Source organism: Lynx rufus, unplaced genomic scaffold, assembly GCF_022079265.1.
Source record: "Lynx rufus isolate CCGP_SWC_20201006 ecotype Redwood Valley unplaced genomic scaffold, mLynRuf1.p SCAF_1, whole genome shotgun sequence".
Taxonomy (NCBI): domain Eukaryota; kingdom Metazoa; phylum Chordata; class Mammalia; order Carnivora; family Felidae; genus Lynx; species Lynx rufus.
In genome coordinates, this window is record NW_025814823.1 from 105210023 (window position 1) to 105237372 (window position 27350).

The 27350-nt window shown below is 38.1% G+C and overlaps 1 protein-coding gene across 1 annotated transcript in view; it reads left to right on the forward strand.

Moving 5' to 3' along the window:
* The first annotated feature begins 4542 nt into the window (after positions 1–4542).
* The window catches only part of CCDC192 (coiled-coil domain containing 192), a 210056-nt gene continuing 187248 nt past the window's right edge, over positions 4543–27350 (forward strand). The window contains exons 1-2 of the mRNA XM_047084148.1: positions 4543–4646; positions 9500–9551. Coding sequence (XP_046940104.1) covers positions 4543–4646; positions 9500–9551 — 156 coding nt within the window. The remainder of the gene's footprint in view (positions 4647–9499; positions 9552–27350) is intronic.

The following is a 27350-nucleotide window of genomic DNA, read 5'->3' on the forward strand; positions in this document are numbered from 1 at the left end:
AGACTGGCGAGATGGAAACATACTGTGTGCTGATAACATCACTGATTGATCTTGAAGAACATTTAACCTCTGGATTTTCTAGTCACATGAGTGTGCAAATTCCCTTATGAGTTAACTCCTATGAGTTCCCTCTTCCGGTACGTGTAGCTGAAAATATCCTTCAGAGTACAATATCCACCAAAACATGGCTATCCATTTGACTGTGAGCCAGGAGAAAATCCTGATGAAGATGGCTTTTCTGATACAAGCCTTCTTAGGTTTCCCTACTGTCACCTTGTTTGCTTTTACTGACTTGTGACTAAATTTTTTATGGGAAGTATAAGAAAATTATTAACTAAAGAAAATATGTTTGGATACATTATATTTACTTTTAGTGCTAACAAATCTCTAAGAAATTTTAATACAGACACAAAGGTCATGGATTCTACAGAGCCTAGAATAGCAAAGCATGAGAAAAACATGAAGGATTGTAAGGAAAGCAATGAATGTAAGCAAAAGAATAAATGAGGATTGTGCTGTAAGTTAAACAATTGGGTTTCCTAGGTAAAAATCCAAAAGAAAAAAAAAAGAAAAGAAAAATGTAAATGCAAAGATTAGGTTTTTATTGGTTGGAAGCAATAGAAGCCAATTCTGGCTAAGAAAAGAGAAAGGGAATTAATTGGTGTTTTACCAGGGCTCATGAAATCAGCCGAGGCTGCAGTTAGGGTTAGAAATGGGTAGCAATAAAGGGCCATTCCAGACACTGGGAAGCAGGACTCATAGTAAGGACAATCCAAGTCAGAATGTAGCTATTTAAGGGAGGTGACAAGATGGAGGTGGATGGTGACCTGAATGAAAGTCATTTCAGCGGAGACTATGAACCTTTGGTTGGAGGACATTAGAGAGGGATAGAAAAATAAGTGACTGTTTTTGATGAATTTTTCTATGAAGGGAAGCACAGAAAGATATTAGATCAAGAGAGGTTTTCTTATTTTTTAATGTTACTACTAAGTAAATTTCTATGATGATGGGACTAAACCATTGGCTAGAACACTCTACCCTGCAAGTGTCCCTAGGCTGGTTCCTTTTCCTCCTTTCTATCTCATTCTTACATTACTTCCTGCTCTTGGTCATATTTTCTTGTTTCATCTTCTCTACACTGCTTGTCCCTATCTGAAAATATCTTCTTCATTTGTTTGGTTACCTTCACCAACTGAAATACGAAACTAAGAAGAACAGCAACTTTGTCTTTCTTAGTACTGTACCACCAGCATCTAGAAAAATGCCTGTCACAGAGCATACTCTCAGGACATCTTTGTGGGATAAATAAGTAAATGGATAACTAGAAATTCAGTGGTTTCTTTCATTCTGGTATCACCTGTTTGAGATTCAAAGTCTCAGGATCAAGTTGCCAAAGAGCCAATTGCAGACCCTTTGCCTGGACAGGGCCTGCCTTGTCTTGGGTTCTATGTTGGGGGCTGATTGCCTGAATTTACTGTCTTTTTACAACTGAATGTGAGAGGAGAAAGGCAATTCCACAGGGAAACCTGACACTATTTGGGATCCCCAAATGACAAATGCTTACTGCAGTACCGAACTGTAAGGAAGAAAAAGGAATGTTTACTTCCTGCCATAAAAAAAAGCCATAAATGAAAAGTTTACACTCCTACTCACCATTGAACAGCTTTCAAATTTATTCCTGTGTTTCCTGAGGAAAGACTTTAGGACCAACTGGTAGGTGAGTCTTTCCGTTCACACAGATAAACTTTCCCCTCCATTAAAACAGGTTGGACGCCTAGAGATAATTAGACCCACTGTGTCAAGCAATCAGCAAACAGTGAAGAGGTCACAAAAAACAATGACAAGAGAGCTGGATAATTCTTGAGAGAAACAAAGGAAAGCCTTTGCAATCAGTAGAAAGATGCTTTGGTTGTTCTGGTTCATGGATTGATGTGTACTTGTTTCTGTGATGTTCCTTTGGTTTCTGTCTCATCTTCTCCCTCTCCCCTTGTCCTCTCCTAACAAAGACACACCCAGACTCTCAGACATCGACACAGTCACCTTGAGTCCAACACCCAAGGTGAAAGCTTAGTGAACCTCCCTGTGTCAGCTCTGTGAAAGCGGTCATTTATCTCCACAGGATTGTATCACTGGAAGAGGAATAACTATGAGGTATTTCTGTTTGCTTTCCTTTGTTTATTCATTTGGATGCCTGGGATCTGTTCAGTCAGAAGAACCCTTTGGAAATCTAAGATCTGCTTCCTTTACTCTTTTCCCAATAGGACATTCATGCCTACTAGAACCATAACCTTGATAGAATGATCAGCTCCATGAGAACATGGACAGTATCAGTTTCATTCATGCCTAGCACCATTCCTAGCAGACAATGGGTTTTCAAAAAAAAATATGTGGCATACAAGTGAATAAACAGTTAAAAGTGAGGGGACTGATGAAGGCCAAAGGGCTATATCCCCAGCAGGGACTGTAAAGACCTCCATGGTGGCTTTCTTTCCGCTCTACAGCTGTACCACTTCTGTATCACTATCTGTTCGAGCTCTTTCCTCATTGCTATGTTTCCTCTTCTGCCCTCCTTTCTGGTCTTACTGGCACTTACTCATCAAAGCTGTAGAAGGCTTCCCGATAAGCGGTAGCACAAGAGCACATAAAGTATGTATAAGCATTAAGATGCCTTCTTGTTGTATGCGTATATACGATTTCTGATTCTAGGGAAAGAGGCATTTTTGACGGATCACAAAGTGACTTTGAAAAAGGTCTGTAGTAGTCTATAAGAGCCCTGAGGAGCTTCTAGTTTTTTTTTAGTTTAAAATACTGTTGCTGGTGGGAGCACGAATGATTTATATACATTTCTAGAAGTTTTGTTAAAACACTCCTTTTTTTTCTTGAAACTACAGGGCAAATCATGGTTTTTCTTAAAATTCAGTCCAGCTTTTAAAAATGAGGCCATTTCAAGGACTTTCATGCGTAGGGACTTTTCCGTAACTTAATCATAAAAACCAGGATCATTTTGTTGTTGTTGATATTTAGCTTGTTCACAAGAATTCTGCAGACCAATATGTCTTCAATAAACCTGCTAAGTTCTTCACCACCTCCTTCCGAAATCCTTCTCTGATAATATTCATTTACAGAGGATTAACAGTGGAAAAGTCACTTTGTTTTTCAAGGACTTTTCGAAAGACTGTTTTTGTACCAGCCATATCTCCCCACCTCTCTTTTTGATCAGTGAGATGTAAGATAAGATTAATAACCATTATAAATAATTAGTGCTTACACTGCCTTTCACCAGCCATCACTGAGATGACCTTCTTTTCATAAATTGGTATGAACCAACTACATGTTGAACATCTGCACATTCCTCTAAGGTGCACTTAAATATAATCCACCTTGTGGTTTTTTTTTAATAAGATAGGCTAAGGGAACATAACAGGATACTAGAGTTGGAAGGGATGACAGAAACAACTCATGTAAGTCCTCTGTAAATAAAAACCCCAAGGTGTAAAGAGAAAGGTAAGATTTTCTATATTCCACAGAGGCTATACACTGCATACAAAGCCAATACCCAATCTTTGTATTTCCACACCTACCTAGTTAGTGGTGATTTTTCCACCCAGAGCACCCATAGCTCCATAGTTTATAATTTTGCTCATAGTTACACTTTTTAGCTAGTTAAGTCCAACTATCTTCACTACTATTGCAGTTATTTGATCTAATTTGCTCTATCTCTAGAAACAAATTCTGTGATTGGAAAACCTGCAGTCTGTTATTTTGAGATGGGCTGTGTGATGAGGTTTGGGTAAGCCTAGGACATAAGGGATCCAAACCCCGGAGTGATTCTGATCATTAGACTGCCGAAGTCCTACATGTACTTCCTGCTAGAGCAGTAAGAGGAGTAAATAAGAATACGGGCTAACCAGGGTCCACAAATACATCCAGGGAGAGATGTAACAACTGTCTGGGAGAAAAAGGCTCTTGCCTTTAGACAAGCAAAGGAAAGAAGGAGCAGTGGTGCAGATGAGCTATGACAGTGAGCAGAATGCCAACTAAGCAGGCACAATTTACCACCTCTGCAATCCTGCATCAGGAAAGAAGCCTTAGTTAGGATGTGGCCAGGTGGGATCTTCTGTCTGGGGTCTATGGGTCCCAGGTAAAGAATATCATCACAAGCTGGGGGTAGTCTGTGCCAAAACTACTGCTAGCCTGTAAACCCACCCGTTTCTGTGTATGCACCCCTCTTAGACAAGCAGTGTGACCGTCAGCACTGATTCCAGATGCAAATAGGCCATGGCTTGAGCACAAAACCACTGCTTCTGGCCCACTTTGAATGCGTTTTCCAGAAATGATGAATATGTGGTGATTCCTCATGAATACTCATGCCTGGATCTGATTTGTGAAATGTTGTGAGGGGTTACTGTGGCTTTGTAATTGAGTTTTTTTTTTTTCCCTTTGGGAAGTTAACTGTTCTTCCCACAGCCATTGTGGTTGCCTAGCAACAGGAAACAGTAGAGCAGTAACAGGGATTCTGAAACTAAGGCATGGAGATAGTTGATGTCTGTCCCATGGACAGGGTATCCCAGTGGCCCTGACGAGATGGGAGAATGTTACAGCAAGAAATCTGTGGCCCCAGGGTATGAAACCCCAGGGAGAAGCAGGTGAGTTCTCAGCTCCTTCTGTCCCAAAGAATTCTTGGAAATTTCTAGATAGAGTGGACTTTACTCAGTGCTTCAAAGGAAACCTTTCTTTAAAGCCTGAGGAAAAATATCAAACAGTCTTTTCACCTGTTCCAGGGAAATGACCCCTTTCTTTGAACGGTGCTTTCATAGGGCAGGGTCTGACACACAATAGGTGTTCAATAAATATTTGTTGAATGAATAAAATGTCCCTTACTTGCTCTTCTCAGAATCACATACTCACCCCAACCATTTTATTGGCATTGAAGGGGAAGGCTGAGAACCACTGTAATGAAATGTCACCTTCACTGCTCCCTTGCCAGGAGATATCCACAAAAGAAGCTAGGTCATTCCAATGCTTCTCAAATAAAAACCCAAACCAACTCTGGCTACACATATGGAAATAAAATTTACCTTTATAACTGATCTACAGTTAATCACTGGAAAATCTGCATGTTGGGACATTACTCATTTTCCCTTCAAATATAGAAATACCTTGTCAATTAGCATTTTCTTTTAAGCCTAGCATAGGAGATGACCACGCCTCCTCTGTAGAAAGAGGTGGACTGTGGAGGATGGTGTCCTGTGATATGTACACATGTAACTGTAGTACTGCTTAGGCTTTAAAACGTATTTTTATTGCATGAAAGGTGTGGGTCTTGTTTTTATTTGTTTTTAACCTTGGGTCTATGGACCACAGATGCTGTGGGATATTCACAAATCCCCCCAAACTTTATGTGAAATGTTTTTTCTAGGTGCAGAAGTTCTGTGACCTTCAAAAGATGAACAATCTTTGGGAGGAGGGAGTCTTTTGTCTGCTAGAGAAAATGAAATTTATCAAACACCTATGTTCTTTTAATTTCCCTGAACACAGCACCTAAAGAGATAATATGTCAATGTGCTGACAATAGGAGAGGTGAACATAATGTTACCAACTGAAGAGAAAATGCCCTGTGATTAACAACTTTGAAATGAACAGCCAAGTGTACAACCAGCAGGGAAACCAAGTGAAAAGCAGGACTTTGCTCTCACTGCAAATTATCATTGGTGTTTTTGTTCTCCTGGTATATGGAACTGAGTGTTCTGTGCAAGTAGAGAGCAGGGCTTTGATGTAGGACACAGCTGAGGACATGCTACCTTGGTTAACCCTTAGATGGGTTCAGTCCAGCTTCTTCACTTCTAAGCAGGAGCAAAATGGTCACATGTGCCTGGTCATCTGCCCTACTTCTCTCTCCCCTCTTCTTCTCAGGCCCTTGGGGGAAATGCTGTCTATAGTTTATAGACATCAAATGGGAATTTGCTCCTCTGCTTGTCTGAGAAAAGAAGGTTAGGCCTTGGATGCAATTAACCCAGGGACTAAAAAAAGGCATTTTCCCAGGAAATTCTTCCCCATAAGATTCGGCTGCTCAATAGCTGTTTCCAAACCAGTTTTATCAACATCTGTTCATCACACAGATTAAGTGGTAACTGATTACTACTCCAACACAAACAAACAAACAGTGTACAAAGTTTGGACAACAGATAGATATTTCACTTAAAGGAAGGAAATACTTAACTTCTTATCAATTACTAAGAAAAAAATTACTGTAAAGCCGAAATGTCATATTAATACTCCCTGCTGATAGAAATTTAAAGAATTTTCTCAGTTTTTCCATGAACCCTGAAGTAAAACAAAACCAGTGCAATAAAAACAAGCTTCATAAATACACTTGTTAATTCTAATTTGTTTTCTCTCAAGGCTAATAGGCTTTCTAAAGCTTTTTTCTCCTGAATTATGTTATAAACATGACTTGTGCTGTGTATGCTGAGTAGCTATGGTTACTCTGAGGCCGTGACTCATGACCTTTAAATATTATTGTCAGGCAGCCAAAGCTCCTTCACTTTTAAATCAGTAGTTTTGCTTCAGGCATTATTAAAAGAAGGTGGTTTCAGTTGAACATTTGTTGTACATCTGAAGATGCACTTAAGGGTACTGTACCCACAATGTTTTGTTTGTTTGTTTTTGTTTTTGTTTTTATTTTTTTGGCTTCATTCAGTGACCAACTATTAATTTCTTGCTTGGTATATCATTGGGTGAATGAAAAAGAAACAAGGATATTCCTTGTCCTCTAGGAGATGTCACTGAGATGTACAAAAACATAGGTAGACAAATAATTATTTACATGATTAAATGTCATCAGGGTTTGAAGAGACAGATATCCAAATAGTGCTTGTGGACACAGGGGCAAGAAACAGTTTTGATTGGTAGGATCAAAGAAGCGTCAGGAAGAGCCAGAATTTGAGTCATGGAATGAAGAACAGGTAAGATTTTCACAAACAGAGAAGAGAGTAAGAGCATTCTTGTCTGAGGAAACAACCAACAAAAAGGATAAACATATATTCTGGAAGTATTGAGGAGTACAGTTTGATGAAAGTCGCATTTTTGCAAGATCCACTGATAGATGATAAAATTAGATGGTAAGAGGGGGCAGTTTAGTAAGGTCCTTCAAAACCATTTGTTGGTTTGCCCGGCAATATGATGGCAAAACTTTGTTTTCCATTTCGTGATGATGAGATACTGTCAAGTACAAAGCACCAAAATACTGGTTTTTGCTGATTTGATATGATGTGAGAAGAGCAATTACATCTCTCAAAACCCCAGTGTGTCCTTCCACTGAGTGGGAATCTAATTAACTTTGCTCAATTGTCACTGATTACTTTGCGAACATTTTAAAAGGTTTTATATGGTTTTGAAAAGTGACAGACGTGCACAATAACATGGAAAAAAATAACACATTCACGAGGGAGATAGTAGGACAGAAAATAATAAAAGTACCCTAGGATTTTAGAGTAAGGCTTATTGGTTTACAGCAGAAGAACAAGACTTATTAAGACTAGATATTTACTAAATCATCCATGGATTCATTCATTCATAAATAAATATTTATGGACCATTCTAGTCTTCTTCAAAATACTAAAGAAAGGGTAACAAACTAGAAAAAAATTCTCTATCTTCAAAAACTTTGTACTTTCAAGTGGGAGGAGGCACAATAAATATAATAAGCAAACAAGTTCCACAGGATGCTAGAAGGTGGTAAGTACAGCAAAGAAAAATTAAACAAGGTGATGAGGATGGAGAGAAGGTGGAGAGGTCAATTTTAAAGGAGGCACATATGGGAGGCCTCAGCGAGAAAGCATATTTGCACAAAGACAAGAAGGGACTGGAAAAGAGCCAAGCAGGCAAGTATGGAGTACGTGTTCCTGGCAGAAGGACTTGAAATGGGAGCCTAGATGAGAAGGTTGAGGAAAAGCAAGGAAGCCAGCATGACTGACTGAGGAGAGTATCAGATGAATTCAGAGAGGCAAAGGTGGACTTGTATGGGAAGGGGAAGGAGGGAGTAGGAAGGAGTCCTACAGTACATGGGAAGGGTGGTTTGGTGAGACCTGTAGGGCCTCATATGCCATTGTACAGGTTTTGGCTTTTATTCTGAGTGAAATGAGATCCCGTACTTTGAGCAGAGGAGTGGAATGATATTCGTTATTGTAGGTGTACTGAAAATAGAATGTAGACAGTACCATCTTGGAGGTTCATGCAATAATCCAGGCAAGAGCTGATAGTAGCTTGAGGCTTGAACTAGGGTGTTGAGAGAAGATGGTAAGAGTTGGTCGGATACTGGATATAGTTTGATTGTAGAGCCAAGAGTGTCCTGTTAAAATTGCTTATGGGATCTGACACAGAAAGAGAGTCAAGGTGTCAGCCTGAGCAAGTGGAAGGATATTGTCATCATCAACTAAGATGGGGAAGAGTGTGAGCAGAAGATTGGGGGTAAGAATTAGGAGGTAGGTTTGAAAATGTTGAAACTTGAGATATCTATTAGGCATCCAGTGGAGATGTCAAGAAGGCAATTGCACGAATGAATCTGGAATTCGAGGGAGAAGTGTGGAAATGTGTCCTTGGCAGTGATCGGCATATTGATGAACTTAAAGCCATGAGGATGGGTGACATCGACAATGGAGCAGATATGGGTAGAGGAGAGAGGAAGCCTGGGAACATGCCAAAAGTGAGAGCTCAGAGAGAGACAAAGAACCATTGAAGCAAACTGAGAAGGAGCAGCAAGTGGGCCAGGAAGAAAACCTGGGACCTTAGGAAGCCAAGTGAAAAGAGCATGTCAAGGAGGAAGTGATGAATCATGTCAAAAGCTGTCATGTAATGTGAAATGTGACAAATGATCATAGCAGTAACAGCGATGTGGAGATCGCTGATGAACTAAGTGCAATTTATATGCGTGGTACTTAGGAGAATGTGAATGGAGCTGCAAGGAGGAAAGGAATTAGAGACAATGAGGATATAGCTTCGTTATAAAGGGGGTCAGAGTAATCAAGCAGAAAGAAAAGGGTTAAGAGACCTCGAGATGCAATAAATAACAGCATGTTTGTAAACTACTGGAAATGATCCCAGAAAGAGAGATTGATTGAGGAACAGTGTAGGAGACAAAGAATTCCCCAAGTCTGCTGTTTCCACAGGACGGTATGCTTTCTTCCACTTTTTCTTTTTCTTTTTTTAGTTGAAAGAAGAGATTTTGCAGGTTTTCAGAACGGACTGTACTGTTCAGACTGCTTACTCTCAAGAGAACCTTTAAAGGCTATTTTATCTTCTTTGAGTGAAGTTTACATTCCATAGTTTTGATTTCCTTTAGAAATGTTCAGAAATTGACATTTGGAGGAAATACTTTAGAACAATTATCTTCAATGTCACAGTGTAGGGATCTATTTGATGTAGGGTGTGTATGTGTGTGTACAACTGTGTGTACTTCTGAAATAAAATTTTGGAATTCTAAACTCTTATTTTATTTCAGCACCACATCTGCAAGTTCAGAGTCAAACACACAACAAAGACACAGGACACTGGTAAGAAATGAAGTTTGCAGAAATTCTTTCTTGATTCTTTGTTTTAAGCATTACAGTTAACAGAACTTTAACTTCCCTAATGAATGTTGAGATTTTCCTGACAAAGTTTTGTTTTCACATTTCATTAGTAAAGATCTTAAAAACAAAACATGGAGTGTTCTTGATCTTGTAGAATGAGGCAAAGTGGGTAGAGTGCCAGCTAAGTGATACTACTGGGCAGTAGGGAAGTTAGGTGAGCAATGGTGTGGCCCCCCCAATATCATGAACATCGTGGTTACCTCAAAGTATTCGCTTATACAGGAGGAAATTCTGGTATTCAAAAAAGGTATAGATTGGGTAAATCACATTATTTGGTTTATTTAGGCTAAGGGTTAAATCACAGTCTTTTCCAGATATTTCTAATTCACACCCTTACAAATCAGCAAATGACAGACCTAGGTCTGACCCTTGAGGTCTTGTCTCTTCTATGAGCTCTGTTACACCCTGGGAGAGTCAGGTCCTTTTTACCTGAGCCTCAGTTAGTACCTGCCCAAGCCTCGGGTAGCCAAAGTACAGGCTGTTGAGAAATGTTGAGGTTGGGTGATGGGGACATGGGAGTTCATTTCACTAGTCCTCCATTTTTATGTTAATTTGAGGATTTCCCCTAAAGAAAAAATAAGCTATCTGTGTACTCCTGATTCAGTTTTTTTAAAAAAAAATATTTTTTTTAACGTTTATTTATTTTTGAGACAGAGACAGAGCGTGAACAGGGGAGGGGCAGAGAGAGAGAGAGAGACACAGAATCCGAAACAGGCTCCAGGCTCTGAGGTGTCAGCACAGAGCCCGACGCGGGGCTCGAACTCACAGACCATGAGATCATGACCTGAGCCGAAGTCAGACGCTTAACCGACCGAGCCACCCAGGCGCCCTATGATTCAGTTTTAGTAAGGGGATCCCCTAGACTCTACCATAGATGTTTCTAGAACAATCCTGAAACCCAGACAAGAACCAAGTCATAATGACCAAGTCATTTAAAGTCTCAGGATCTTATTTTTCATCCATGAAATGAGGATGATGAACTTTAATAGTCTACCTCAAATAAGACGTTTGGGATATAAAAATGGTGGGTGAAGTCACACAAGTAAATGGAGATAGAGTTATTCGGTAATGACAGCATTCAAATGGGCTCCCCTATGGGCTAGGGACCCCACTCTTTGGTTTCTCTATTTCTTTCTGGATTCACCAGTTCTACTCTACCACTCCCATCCCATCTCAGCATCCCCAGCTAAGAACAAATGATCTAGTGAACTGTATATCCAGAATCTCACTCCTGCAGTTATTTTTGTTCCACAACATTAACATCTCTTTTTTTTTAATTTTATTTTTTTATTTTTTAAACTTTACATCCAAATTAGTTAGCATATAGTGAAACAACGATTTCAGGAGTAGATTCCTTAATGCCCCTTACCCATTTAGCCCATCCCATCGCTCCTCCCACAACCCCTCCAGCAACCCTCAGTTTGTTCTCCATATTTATGAGTCTCTTCTGTTTTGTCCCTCCATTTTTATATTATTTTTAACATCTCTTTTCTAAGTCACGTTCATTTAACCTGACTCCCAACAGACTGAACTTGTCTCTCAAATCCATAATTATTTTCAGCAGGAGGGGTTTTGTTAAAGAAATAGAAGTCAAGGGAGACCAATCTAGAGTGGTAGAATATGAACTTTATTAAAAATCTTCTCTCTGAGTGTAGTTGTTATTTAATCTTATATTGTGTGTTTTCAGCTAGCAAAAAAAAAAAGCCTAATAATGAAGGTTTTTAAATGTATATATTGGAACTATTTATAATTCTGTTGCCCACAGAGAAAGTATCCCTCACTGGCACCGTATAAAAACATTTTTTTCTCTGCTTGGAACCCTTGGGTTAGCAGTTAAATTGCAGTTTCGGAGAGACTTCAGCTCACCAATCTCTGTTGACTGCCTTTCCCTCTAACAAGGCTAATCAATTAGCACCCTAGAGGTAACCCTCTAGTTGGCTGCATATGACACTGAAAAGGACAAGGTGCCAATTACCACATTTAGGATTTCTGTTCAGGGCTCCCAATTAGCTTCCTGGAGTTCAGAATCTACTTCTTTCAATTTACATTTAATACAGTTGGGATCCCCAGGGTTGGAAGTAGTTGGTTCTGCTGTGTTCTGCTGTGTTTTTACATTTCTAAAAGAATACATTCAGCTGAAGGAGGTTAGAATTAGGGACCTCAAGAGCATAAGATATCCGCAGTTAGTGCTGTCTCCTCATCAGACAATCCCTTTCGAATCTCGGAACTCTTGGACGGTCACTCAGCAGAACTGATTCTGCTATGTATCATGAGGAACCAAACTGCAAGTAGATCTCAGATGCCTCTTTAAAATTTATTTTGATGTTTATTTTTGAGAGAGAGAGACAGACAGAGCACGAGTGGGGGAGGGGCAGAGAGAGAGGGAGACACAGAATCAGAAGCAGGCTGAACCAGGCTCTGAGCTGTCAGCACAGAGCCAGATACGGGGCTTGAACTCACAAACTGTGAGATCATGGCCTGAGCTGAAGTTGGACGCTTAACCGACTGAGCCACCCAGGCGCCCCAGAAGCCTCTTTTAAAATAGCTGCAGTTTGCTGTAACAGAAGAGAAGGAAATTGAAGGATGAAACCTGTTTAATTCTGTGAAGATATCTTGACCACCCAAACGCAATGAAACCTGTGCTACCTGTCTGAAAATGGTGGTTCCCTATTCGCCTTTACTACACTGTTCTCTGCGCCTTTAATTTTTGAACTCTTCTGGTAAACTGCATCCTTAGAGTATCAACTGGCCTTTGTTTATTCATCTCTGTGTCCCCAGGATAGAGTCTCTGCTGCCAAAATAGCACTCAGTCATTACTGTCTGAGTCCATTGGACTGAACAAATGGACTGAGCCCCAGGCATGGTATTAGGTGATGGACAGATGCTATCCCTCCGATTCCTACAGCACCAGATGGCCATGGTTTTCAGAATCATCACTATCATATTGATACCTTTCTTCTTATTATTAACACTGGAGAAATTAAGAAATTGGGATTTGGGGAGGTTGAGAAAGTTTTCAGATGTTGAATGACCAATGAATCTGTGTTCACCAGATACCGGGAACATTACGGGATAATGCAGTGTTACTTTCTTTAGATCCACATCTCAGGTGCGAGGCTGTCCCTGTTTATCTGCACCTTATTCTTTTGGGCCCGTTGGAGGATTAGAATGTTATTTAAACTGTTGCCTTGCTGCATTTTAAGATCTTCTGGCAGAGAGCAGCTAGTGCATATAAATAACCTCATTTGAAACTGTTTAGGAAACAGAAATTATATTGAAAGGAGGCTTGGCCTGCGCCAGATACCTGGCTCCGAATTTCTCCCTCTGAACTATTCCTGACCCACTGTGACACACAGAAATGAATTATGTAAAACATATGATGTCAGTTGTTATGTGGAGGGGCACATCCACAAGTGATGGTGTGGGTATGAATTCATTAATGCTAGAATATGTATGAAGTATTTCACTCATTGTGCAAAACTAAGCTTATTAGAAAACCTCAGAAACCATTTGGCTTTCAAGTCGTAATTTAGCGATGACTTCATTAAAGAATCATTATTCTAGGTGCCGAAACTATGAAAGCACTTTTTTATTTGTAATTGGTGAGGTCAAATTCATAGCACACTACAAAGAACGTCAGCTTTCCAAAACTAACTTAAAGGAGCTGAAATATTTTGCATCTGATAAATGGGGAAAGGCAAGCAATGCCTTAAATTGTGCCAAACTGTATAAATTCTGTTTTTCTTTTAGTACTTGGTATGATATAGTATTATGTTCGCAGGAAGCATGTATTTGGTCTCATTATGATATTTCTAAATTTTTATATTCTAAAATGGCTTTCAGAAAATCCTTCCCATTGCGGAGAAAACTTTCAAATTATTTGTTAATATATCACGTGTGTTTGCAATGAACATTTCAAGTTATTTAAAGGAAATCTTCCTATTTATTCTGAGAATAAGATCAATATAGAACCGCATCTCTATGCATTTTTAAATATAAAGATTTGTGGATGTTCTAGAAAATGGAGTATTTAGGTATTTATTTTTCCCACTTTAATAGGTGAGAAATGATGTGTCAAAATTTTTGTTTTGGATTTCTTTCTTTCCTCTTCTTTCTCTTCCTCTCTTTTTTCCTTGTCTCTTCCTTTGCTTGCTTCCTTTTCTTTCTTTCTTTCTTTCTTTCTTTCTTTCTTTCTTTCTTTCTTTCTAGTCTTTTACTGAAGCGAACTTGACAAATTTGAAATGTACAAGTTGAATTTGACATACACATACAAACCAGTCAAGAGAATGAAACTACCCATCACCCCCAGGAGTTTCTCAGGCTCCTCTCTAATCCCTCCCACCCACTTCTCCACACCTGCCTATATACCATTCTCAAGGAAGCACTGATATACCTTATGCCACTGTCTATAATTTTGCATTTCCTTGAGCTTTATATAAATGGAGTATGTGATATATTAATGCAGTTCTATATTGGTCTCATGATAAGAATAAATAGGAAGATTTCCTTTAAATCACTTGAAATGTTGGTTTAAAGCATGAGTGATATATTAACATATCATACAGTATGTACCCCCTTTTACTGGCTTCTTTTACTTAGCAAAATTATTTTGAGATTCATCCATGTTGTAGTCTGTATCAATAATTCATTTTTATTGAATAGGACCCCACTGTATTGAACCCATCAGTTTGTCTATCCCTCTACCTGTTGACTGACATTTAGGTTATTTCCAGTGTTTGACTCTTACAAATAAAGCTGCTTTAAACATTCATGAACAAGTCTTTGTGTGGACCTATGCTTTCTTTTCTCTTGGGTGAATACCTAAGAGTGAAGTGATTGAATCATATGATAATTTAACTTTCTTAAAAACTGTCAAACAGTTTTTCCAAAGTGATAGCATCATTTTACATTTCCACCAGCAGTGTGTGAGAGTTTTAGTTGACCCACATTCTCTCCAACCTTGGTAGGGTCAGTCTTTTAAGTCTTAGCCTTTCTAATATAGTAGTAGTATCTCAGTGTGGTTTTAATTTGCATTTCCTTAATAGCTAACGGTGTCGAGTACCTTTTCATGTACTTATTTGCCATCTTTATGTCTTGTTTGGTGAAGGATCTACTGAAATCTTTAGTTTGTGTTTAAGTTGTTTTGTTTCTTATTATTGGATTAGAGCTCTTGATGTATTCTAGAGATAAGAAATTTTTCAGATATATGTTTTGAAACTATTTTCTCCAGCCTGTGGTTACTCTTAATCTTACATGTCTTTAGAAGGGCAGGAGTTATTAATTTTTATGAAGTCTAATTTATCACTTGGTATTCTCATGGCTCATGTGTTTGCTACCTAAAAATTCTTTGCCCGAGGTCACAAATATTTTCTCCTGTTTTCTTCCTACAGTCTTAAAGTTTTAGGTTTTACATTTAGATCTAGGCTTTATTTTTTCATCATGCTTGATGATGACTCAAAGCTTGAGTCTCTCTCAAGGAATCTCCCTCAGCTAAAGGAGCTCCAAGGCTCTAAGGCCATCCATCTTCATGGGATCAACCATTATCCAATGAATGGTTGTGGCAGGGCCTCAGGACCAGGTCCCCTTCTTTAGACAGAGGACAATTCTGAAAGGTCAGACCCCATCCACAGCCCCCATAGAATTTCTGAGGCTGCTGTTGCATTCTGCATCTCTTTTCCTTTAGAGGTGTTGCTCCCAAGAGCCACCTCCAGTAAGCTGCTCCCCAGGGGCCCTAACCTAAAAAGTCAAAATAGGTCTAAGGGAACGAATAAGGTTTTGCAAATGGAAACTCATAAGAAATGCAAAACAGCTACTGTGCTGTCACTAAGGGCACGGCAAAAGATGTGAAGAGAAATTGTCACTGTGACTCTGATACCCCTTCAGAGCAGTCTTTCTTCATATAAAAGATTTAATGAATGTATGTTTGCAGACTTTAAGGAAGCAAAAGTTTGCATTTAATAAAGTACGATGCTGTCTATTTAGTCCATCTACAAAATTGGCTTTTTCCCACAAAAGAACACAAATAGTAAAGAAATTGAATGTTTACTTCTAGCAATATCTGCTAGTTATCTAGATGGTATCTAACATGACTCTGGAAGAGTGATGCTATCTCCCAGATGCTGGGATGTGAGATGATAGTTGGAGTGTTTAGCCATTGTTCAACCTCTCGTATAGCTTCTTTCATGTTGACATCTTGCAATAAATGAGGGGCCGATCCGTATCATGCTCTCCTGCTCCCATCCCCACTCTGTCCCTGGGCAATCAACTCTAGTTCATCTAACCTAAATCTATAGCCTAAATTCTATCACAGAAGCAACTTCAACAGAGATTTTGGGTCTAGCAGTGCATAGAATGATGGTAATCATCATAGACCTATAACTGGTGAAAAAGGTATTTTTTCCTTTGGTTATTATCAAGAAAGATCAAAACTTCATTTTATTTGATGATCATTAAAATTTACGCATGTTATCAGTTGCAGTGGGCAAATGGCTTATTATTTTGTTTAACTGAAGAATTTACTTCTTCACAACACTCTATTTGTCATAGGTATTAAGAGACCCTCTGGATGGAAGCTTCCCTCAGAATGCATTTCTTCGGTCTGGGCGGGCAGCAATGGAAGGAGGGGTAAATTGGAGTTTAGATGTACTACTTCCACTGCTATGCCATTAAGTCAAAGAAGACACAAGGCTTAAAACAGCTTCAAAAGCTGAGGAAGTAAAATCACATCTTGAGCCTAGAAGAAGTTTCAAAAATGTTTTTTGATGGACAAAAATTACAGCACTATGAAACCAGATGTGAAAGAAAAAAGAATATGGGAGCCTGGGTGGCTCAGTGAGTTAGCATCTGACTTCGGCATCTGACGAAGCATCTGACTTCGGCTCAGGTCATGATCTAGCAGTTCGTGGGTTTGAGCCCCACCTCGGGCCCTGTGCTGACAGCTCAGAGCCTGGAGCCTGCTTCGGATTCTGTGTCTCCCTCTCTCTGCCCCTCCCCAACTCGCACTCTGTCTCTGTCTGTCTCTCAAAAATGAATAAACATTAAAAAATAAAAAAATAAAAAAAAAAAGAATTAAACCTAAGGAAAATAAAAAGAAATGCTAGAGATAGATGCAAAAGAAAACGTTAGTTCTAGAATTTCTTATTTTAATAATAAGCTCTATTTAACTTGAGAACAGAGGCCACAAAAAAGATGTTAGCAGTTCAAAATGAGGTTGGCCAAAGAACTAGGAAGTGTTCTTTAGAAAATGATCCTTCACAAGCAATTGGGCAGGATGACCTATTTCATTTTAATTTCTATGATAGAGTAAATGTATAAGAAACAAAAGGTCCTGTTTTCACATGCAAATGTGCTCCTTTGGTTTTTATAAATGTCAGCAGGCAAAGAAATTCAGAAAACATGTGGCACTGAAACAGATTGTTTACAGATAGGATGTTTTTCAGAATTTCCCCAAGAGGCATCAGTGGCGCAAAGGGCCTCTATAAACTAAAGCATTTGAATGTCTGCAAATTTGTTTCATCAAATGCCCATGACATTTTTTTTTCCCCTCCACTTGGCTCCTTTAAATGGCAAAAACTTTCAAACAACAGGCATTATTTGGGGAAAGCACGCCAATTTGTGCTGTGTAGTGCTGACACATTTTATTTTCTGTGAGGGTGGAAATGTTGAGAAGTTTGTATGTGTGGCAAGAAGGATGTTGTGAAATACCGAAAGGGGACAGAAGTTAAATGTATATATATTTAAATAGATACAAATTAAGTACATATACTTAATTTGCTTCCAGGTTTACTCTGAATTAATATTCTGAATAAACTCAAGTTTCACGTAAAATTTGCTCAACTTCCAAAACCTGAATGTTTAGATCAAAGGAAGACAGGCAAGGGGAAGTGTATTTTGGGACCATCTAATCAATGAGTCTGACTTTGAGAACACACTTCGGTTGCTGCAGGCTGAAGAAAAATACTTCTCAAAACTTGAGATTTGCCCCAAGAGAGAATATCCTCCCAAAGGGCTAGGACAGCTACTCAATCTAGCCTTTCCCAAAGAAGTAAGTCTCCTTGAGACAGGGAGAGGGATCCAGGAGGAAGAAGCAGAAAGGATTCAGGATCTCGGGGATTAAGCTTGGCCTCTGGCTACCCTCAATCTCGTCAGGCAGATTAGATAACATTGGTTTAATTTGTTTTGATAACTGACATTTGCGGCTGGGAATAATAGCCCCAGGGCGTCATGTCAATAGCAGAGCTGTTTGTGTTAGATCAAGTATCAGAGTCAATTGGTTCTTTGAAAATACGTCTAATAATGTGAACCAATGTGATGTGTTATCTGTACTTAATGAGGCTTGGAGAAATCAAATATTTCTCCAAGTTTTGATTAGAGTTCGTTTCTTCAAAAAGTTGACTCCTTGGACAAATTTATGCATAATATGCAAAAATGAGAAGCTAATTTAGACTCTGAAAATTCTTTACCTTGTAAGAAAACTTACCACTTACCACTATTTCAATCCATTTATGAAGCATTTATAAATATTCAGAGTAAGTAATAGAAAATATTTGTCACGTCTATTACAACATCCTTAAAATATTAAGGTCACATATAAATCAATGAAGAAAAAATTAGCCTTTAAAAAGAAATTGGACAAAGGACACATATCAAAATTTACAAAAGTCTTAAGACATACCGATACCTAATAAGCTGTCCAAACTTACAAATGTCAAATAATATGTCCAAATAATAGAAGGCAAACAAAGTAAAAATTTTAAAACTTAGATACCACATTTTATCTCTAAGTGTGACAGATACAAAGAGTATTTAGGAGGAAGGGGTCCAAGATGGAGGCATAGGAATATCCTGAATTCAGGCCCTCCCAAAGACACCCAATCTATAGCTACTATGGATCATTTCCCTCTGAAAAGATGTGAAAACTAGATGCACTGCTTTCTATAACAAAGCATCAAAGGACCACATGATGTGGGTAGGAGAGGCAGAAACAGTCTCGTAAGCCCCGCACCCCTAGCCACAAACACAATAGGGAAGAATCTCACCAGACAGGAACATCTCCTAGAAGGGCAAGGTATTGGTGCCCCACATTGAGCACCCCAGCCCCTGGGATCTGCACTGGAAAGATGAGCTCCCAGTATATGTGGCTTGGAAAACCAACAGGGCAGATGTCCAGGAGTCCCAAAGCACCATGGGAAACTGAGGTTCTGCTTTTGGAGAGCTCACATGTGGTCTCACTCACCCCAAGACCCAATGAAAATATAGCTTGAAAAGTACCTAGCCTCTATCTGAGACAGATTCACTTGCTGACCTAGGGGCACTGGCTGGAGGGGTAGGGGATGGCTGGGACGTCCCTCAGCGATGGAGGCACTGGGGACACCATTGTTGCACTTACGGCATGGCCCGCTAGTGCAGGTTTATTCTCCTATGCCCAGTGGTATAGGCAAGGGTGAGCAGTTGGGACATTTGCTGAGGCCGGAAAGCACAGTTGGTTGCAGGCTCCCTGACCTCTAGCTGGAGTAGGTAAGCACAAACAGTTGTACTGTTCTCTTACTCCCAGCCTAAAGCTAGCACACTCTCACAGACAAGGCACTCTCTTGCTGTATTGCTGAAGCCCATAAATGCATGCAGTTAAGACATTTTCCCATTGCCCTTCTGAAGCCCTGTCTACTACACTTTTGAGCAGCCATGCTAAAGCCAGAGAGTATGTGCAGTTCAGACAGGGGACACCTCTTGATCACCTGGGGCACATGAAGACTGATGCTCCAGAGCTCCAAGGGACTGTAACAATCAGAAAGACAGTGCTGGTCAGACACCATCCTCAGGGCACTGTACAAACAGCAGGTTCAAAGACAGCCCCAGTCGTCCCTGAAAAATGCCTATTTTCTTACTCTGGAGCTTCAGCCTGAAGAATAGGCTTCGAGTTTCTCATCTAGAGCTAAGGAGGTATATCCAGGGAATTTAAGCAAGGGGACACCATCCTTGGGTATCCCCTTGGCCTCACTACAGCTTGATAAGACTTCTCAGAAAGGGACTTAAATGCTTGTCTGGAAGCCTGAGTTTTGCAACTCTTGTCCAGGGGACACCTTTAGACCTCCTGGTCTGGAAGCCAGCAGAGTTTACAATTGCAGTCCCACAGGACTTGCATACTTGCATACTTTAAAACCTGCTGCTGAAGGGTCTGACTTCCAATCAACCTGAAACTAGGTGCTAAATAAGATTCCTCCCCTTGGATCACTGACAGGTTTTCATACACACCTAACATTGGGGGTATGTCAAGAATAAATCAGGCAGTTAAGAGAATCAAAAGGTTCAAGAGACAACCAAGAGCTCGACAAGGTTGAAGGAGAAGGATCATCACCTTCACAGGGTCACCCCTTCAAGGCTGAGACATGTAGCTGTTTTGCGTCACATAGAAATAAACACAAAGAGTAGGAGTGATTGGGTGGCTTAGTTAGTTAAGCATCAGAATCTTGGTTTCAGCTCAGGGTCATGATCTCATGGGGTTCGAGCCTGATGTTGGGCTCCATGCTGACAGTGCAGAGCCTGCTTGGGATTCTCTCTCATCTTCTATCTCTGCCCCTCCCCTGCTCACTCTATCTCTCAAAATAAATAAATAAATAAACATTAAAAAAAGACACAAAAGGGTCAAACAAAATGAAGAAACAGGGAAATATGTTCCAAACAAAAGAAAAAGACCTTAATGAGAATTAATCCACCTGATAAGGAATTCAAAGTAATGGTCATAAAGATGCTCACTGAACTCACGAAAAGAACGGATGAATGCAGTGAGAGCTTCAACAACGAAATAGAAAACATAGAGTACCAAATAGAAGTCACAGACCTGAAGAACACAATAATTGAATGGGAAAATACACTAGAGGAATTTGATAGCAGACTGGATAAAGGAGAAGAATGGATTAGTAAGCTATAAGAGAGGGTAGTGGACCTCACCTAAACAAAGCACCAAAAAGACAAAAGAATTTTAAAAAATTAAAATAATTTAAGGTACCTTCACAACAACATAAAGAATAGCATTCCATTATAGAGGTCCCAGAAGGAGAAGAGAGAAAGGGACAGAAAACTTATTTGAAGAAATAAATGATAGATGAAAACTTCCTTAAGCTAAGGAAGGAAACAGACATCCAGGTCCAGGAATTCCAGAGAGTTTCACATGAAATGAACCCAAAGACAGCCACACCAAAACACATTAAAATAAAAATGTCAACAGTTAAAGATGAAGACAGAATCTGAAAAAGCATCAAGAGAAAAGGAAAACCCTATAAGGCTATCAGCAATTTTCTCAGCAGAAACTTTGCAAGCCAGAAGGAAATGGCTTATGACATCAAAGTGATGGGAAAACAAACAAACAAAAAAAACTCCTCACCAAAAATATTCTACCCAGCAAAGCTATTATTCATATCTGAAGAAGAAATAGGTTTTTCCAACAGGCAAAAGGTAAAGGAGTTCATCATTATTAAACTGGCCTTGCAAGAAGTATTCAAGGGTGTACCGTAAGCTAAAAAGAAAAGGCATTAATTAAAAACAAGAAAACATACAAAAGTGAAAAATCTCACTAGAAAAGGTAATATAGTGTCAAGGTAGTAGACTAACCATTTATAAAGCTGCTAAGAAGATTAAAACAAAAGTAGTAAAATTAATGAAAACTATAATTAGTTAAGCATTACATAAAAGAAAAAGCTGTGAAAAGTGACATCAAAAACATAAAATGTGGAGGAAGCAATAATATAAAGTTTTGGGATGTGCTTAAAATTAAATTGCTACTAATTTAAAATACACTGTTAGATACATAGGATGACATATGCGACACTCACAGTAACCAAAAAGCAAAAACTTATTTGTAAATCCACGAAAGAAAATGAAAACAGAATCTAAAATAACACTAAAAATGTTATCAAACCAGAAGAGAAGAGAGAGAGAAAGAAGAAAGGAACACAGAGGAACTACAAAAACATCCAGAAAACAACTGACAAAATGGCAGTAAGTACATATCTATCAATAATTACTTTAAATGTAAATGGACCAAATTCTCTAATCAAAAGACATAGAGGGGTTGAATGGGCAAATAACAAGACACATCTGTGTACTGCCTACAAGAGATTCACTTTAGACACAGAGAAACTGAAAATGAAAGGATGAAAAAATATATGTTGTGTTAATAAAAAAAGAAGGAAATCTGGTGTAGCTATACTCATATCAGACTAAGGAGACTTTTTAAAAGACTGTAATAAAAGACAAAGACAGGCACTACATAATGATAAATGGGTCAATTCAGTAAGAACATATAACATTTATGAATATATATATACACCCAACATAGAAACACCAAAAAATATAAAGCAAATATTAACAGATCTAAAAGGAAAAATTTCCAGCAACACAATAATAGTAGGGGGTTTTAACACCCCACTTACATCAATGGATGGACCATCCAGACAGAAAATCAACAATAAACATCAGCCTTAAATGGCACATTAGACCAGATGGACTTAATATATAAATGTATAAAACAGTCCATCCAAAAGTAACAGGATACACATTTTTCTCAAGTGTACAAGGAACGTTTTCAGGATAGATCACATTTTAGGCCATAAAATAATTCTCAATAAATTCAAAAGGACTGAAATCATATCAAGAATTTTTTTTTCATACCACAATGGCATGAACCTAGAAATCAATTATAAGAAAACTGGAATAACTACAAATACACGGGTATTAAACAACATGTTACTGAACAACTACCAGGTCATAGAAAAAAATCAAAGGATAAATAAAAAAAAAATACCTAGAGACAAATTAACACCAAAATCTGTGGGATAAAGCAAAAGCAGTTCTAAGAGGGAAGTGCATAGCAATACAATACAGGCCTACCTCAAGAAACAAAAGAAATCTCAAATTAACAATTTAACTTTATACCTAAAACAACTAGGAAAAGAAGAAGAAACAAACTCCAAAGTTAGTAGAAGGAAGAAAATAATAAAGATCAGAGTGGAAATAAATGAAATGGATACTAAAATGATATAGAAAAGACTAATTAAACTAAGAGCTAGTTCTTTGAAAAGACAAACAAAAATGACAATCTACCTAGACTCACCAAGAAAAATTGAGAGATGGCTCAAATACATAAAATAAGAGATAAAGGAGAAGTTACAACTGATATCACAGAAATACAAAGAACATAAAGAGACTACTATGAACAATTAAATGCCAACAAATTAGACAACCTAGAACAAATGGATAAATTCCTAGAAATTTATAATCTTTCGAGACTGAATCATAAAGAAATAAAAAATGTGAAGAGGCCAATTACTAGTAAGGAGAGTGAATCCATAATCAAAACCTCCCCAAAACAAAAGTCCAGGACCAGAGGGCGTCACTAGTGAGTTCTACTGATCATTCAAAGATTTAATACCTATCCGTTCTCAAACTCTCCAAAAAATTGAAGAGGCGGGAGAGCCTCCAAACTCCTTTTAGCAGGCCAGGATCACTCCAATACCCAAACCAGAGATTACACACACACACACACACACACACACACACACACATTATAGGCCACTATCCCTGATAAACATAGATACAAAAATCCTTAGCAAAATTTTAGCAAAGCAAATTCAGCTATACATTAAAAGTATCATACATCATAATCAAGTGAGATTTATTCCAGCTAGGGATGCAAGAATGGTTCCAATTCACAAACCAATTTGAATAAAAGATAACAAAATGAAAGATAAAAATCATATGATCATCTCAATAGATGCCGAAAAAGCATTTGACAAAATTCAACATTCATTTATGATAAAAATTCTCTATGAAGTGGATATGGAGGATGTACCTTAACATAATAAAGGTCATTTATGACAAACCCATAGCTCACATCATACTCAACAGTAAAAAGCTGAAAGCTTTTCCTTTAAGATTAGGAACAAGACAAGGATGGACACATTCCCAAAGTTACTCACAGAATATTGAAAGTCTTAGCCACAATAATTAGGCACAAAAAAGAAATAAAAGCTATGCAGATTGAAAAGGACTAAGTAAAACTATTTGTGGATGACATGATATACCCAAAGAGTCAACCAAAAAACTGTTAGAACCAGTAAATGAATTTAGTAAAGTTGCAGGATACAAAGTTAATATATAGAAATATGCTGCATTTCTACATACTAATAATGAACTATCAGACAGAGAAATCAAGAAAACAATCTGATTTACAATCTTATCAAAAAGGGTAAAATAGCTAGGAATAAATTTAACCGAAGAAGTGAAAGATTTTTACACTAAAAGCTGTAAGACACTGATGAAAGAAATTGAATATGACACAAAAAATGGACATATTTCATGCTCACGGATTGGAAGAGTTAATATTGTTAAAATGTTCCTACTACTCAAAGCAATCTATAGATTCAATGCAATCAAAATTACAATGACTTTTTTCACAGAACTAGAACAAAAAATTCTAAAATTTGTATGGAACCACAAAAGACCCCAAAAGGCCAAAACCATATTAAGAAAGCAGAACAAAGCTGGAGGTATCATGCTCCCTGATTTTACACCGTTCCACAAAAATACAGTAATCAAAACAGTATGGTAATGGCATAAAAACAGACACAGAGATGAATGGAACAGAATAGCAAGCCCTGAAATAATCCATATAGATATGGTCAGTTTATTTATAACAAAGAAGCCAGAATATAAAATGGAGGAAAGACAGTCTCTTCAATATATGGTATTGGGAAAAGTGGACAGCTATATGCAAAAGAATGAAACTGGGCTCTTATCTTACACAAAATACAAAAATCAACTCAAGGTAGATTAAAGATTTAAATCTAAGACCTAAAACCTTAAAACTTCTAGGAGAAATAAAGCGGGTAAGTTCCTTGCTATCATTCTTAGTGATTTTTTGGGGATCTGACTCCAAAGGCAAAGGAAATAAAAGCAAAAAATAAATAAATGGGATTACATCAAACTAGAAATCTTCTGCACAAGAAGACAAAATAAAAAGACAACCTACTGAGGAGGAAAAGATATTTGTGAAGTGTATATCTGATAAGGTTTTAATATCCAAAATATGTAAAGAACTCATAAGACTCAATTACAAAATAACTGATTAATAAATGGACAGAGGATGTGAATAAATATTTCTCCAAAGAAGAACAGAAACGTCCAATAGGCACATGATGACCATTAATCATCAGGGAAATGTAAATCAAAACCACAATGCAATATCATCTAATACCTGTTAGAATAGTTAATATAAAAAAGATAAAAACATCTGTTGCAGGGGATGTGGAGAAAAGGGAACTCTTGTGCTCTGTGTATGGGAATGTAAATAGGTGCGGCCACTATAGAAAATAGTATGAAGGTCTTCAAAAAATTACAAACAGAGGTGCCATATGATCCAACAATTCCACTACTGGGTATCTATCCACAGAAAATGAAAACACTAAATCAAAAAGATATATACCACCTCCATGTTCAATGCAGCATTATTTGTAATAGCCAAGATATGGCAACAACCTAAGTGTCTGTCAACAGATGAATGGATAAAGAAAATGTGGTACATATATCCAATGGAATATTACTGAGCCATTAAAAAGAATGAAATCTTGCCATTTGGGCAACGCAGATGGATCTCAAGGCCATTATTCTAAGTGAAGTAAGTCAGGCAGAGAAAGACAAGTACCATTTGATTTCACTTATCTATGGGACCTAAAAAAACAATCAAAACAGGACCCAGACTCGTAGATAAAGAGAACAGATTGGTGGTTGCCGTAGGGGATGAGGGCTGGGTGGTAGGTAAAATGGGTGAAGAAGTTTAATAAGTACGAGATTCTAGTTACAAAATAGATAAGTTATGGGGATGTAATGTACAGCATGGGGAATACAGTCAATAACATTGTATTAACTTTGTAAGGTGACAGATGGTGACTAGATTTATTGTGCTGACCAGCTGACAATGTCTATAAATGTCAAATCACTTTATTGTACACATGAAACTAATATCATATGTCAATTATACCTCAAAAAAAGTATTGAAGATGTCATTATTGGCAAAGTTGTAAGAAGACTATGATTCTCATATACTCTTGGGGGGAGTGTTAATTTTGGAGATATAATCAGAAATATGTATCAAGTATATACTCCTTAAAACCCAGTACCACTTCTTCAGTTATATTAAGAAAATAAAAAACAAATCCATAAAGATGTATAAATATGCTTAGTACAGGGTTCTCTAATAGCAGGGAAAACTATATGCACACAGTAAAATTTATTGTGACCTTGAAATATGTGGTCTTTTTAAAATTAGAAATTATGGAATATGGGGGCACCTGGCTGGCTCAGTCAATAGAGCATGTGACTCTTGTTCACAGGGTCGTGAGTTCAAGCCACATGTTGGCTGTAGAGCTTACTTAAAAAATATATGGAATATAACATCTATCATCGTTCAAGTATAGATTATACCTAGGACATAGTGTTAATTGCAAAAGATTCCAAATTAACCATGTCTAACCGTGTATAGTGTGAATCGATATTTTACACATTGTGCATATTACAGGTATACACACACAAGTCCAGAAAGTAATGCACCAAAAAAAAAAAAGAAAAAAAAAAAAGGAAAGGAATGTGCCAAATGTGGTCTTCATCTGCTTGGGCTGTCATAACAAAATACCACAGGCTGGGTGGCTTAAACAACATTCATCTCAGTGTTGTGGAGGCTGAGAAGTCAGAGACAGGTGCCAGCATGGTTAGATCCTGGCTTTGCAGATCACGGCCTCGTGGCTGTATTCTCCTACTGTTGGGGTGGGGAGAGGGAAGAGGGCAGGGGGAGAGAAAGGAAGGAAGGAGAGGAGAGGGAGAGAGAAAAAGTACAAGAGGGACAGAGTATTCTGCTTTCTTCTTTTTTTTTTTTTTAAATTTTATTTTTTTATTTATTTTTTTTTCATTTTTATTTTATTTTATTTTATTTTTTTTATATATATATGAAATTTATTGACAAATTGGTTTCCATACAACACCCAGTGCTCATCCCAAAAGGTGCCCTCCTCAATACCCATCACCCACCCTCCCCTCCCTCCCACCCCCCATCAACCCTCAGTTTGTTCTCAGATTTTAACAGTCTCTTATGCTTTGGCTCTCTCCCACTCTAACGTCCTTTTTTTTTTTTTTTTTTTTTCCTTCCCCTCCCCCATGGGTTCCTGTTAAGTTTCTCAGGATCCACATAAGAGTGAAACCATATGGTATCTGTCTTTCTCTGTATGGCTTATTTCACTTAGCATCGCACTCTCCAGTTCCATCCACGTTGCTACAAAAGGCCAGATTTCATTTTTTCTCATTGCCACATAGTATTCCATTGTGTATATATACCACAATTTCTTTATCCATTCATCAGTTGATGGACATTCTTTTAAGAAGACTAATCCCATAATGAGGACTTCACCCTGATGACTATGTCTAAATCCTTTGACTTCCCAGAGGCCCCACCTATTAACACTATCACACTGGAAGTGAGTACTTCCACTTATGAATTTGACTGGGCAGGGGACATTTTCAATCCACAACATGCAGCAATCTCTGGGTTGTAAGAATCTGGGTAATTTTCACTTTATTTTTATACCTTTTCTAATGTCTGAAGTTTTAGGACATAATATATAAAAAATCCATGGCAGAGATGATCTCAATACATGTCTTTTCTCCTTTCTCCTTTCT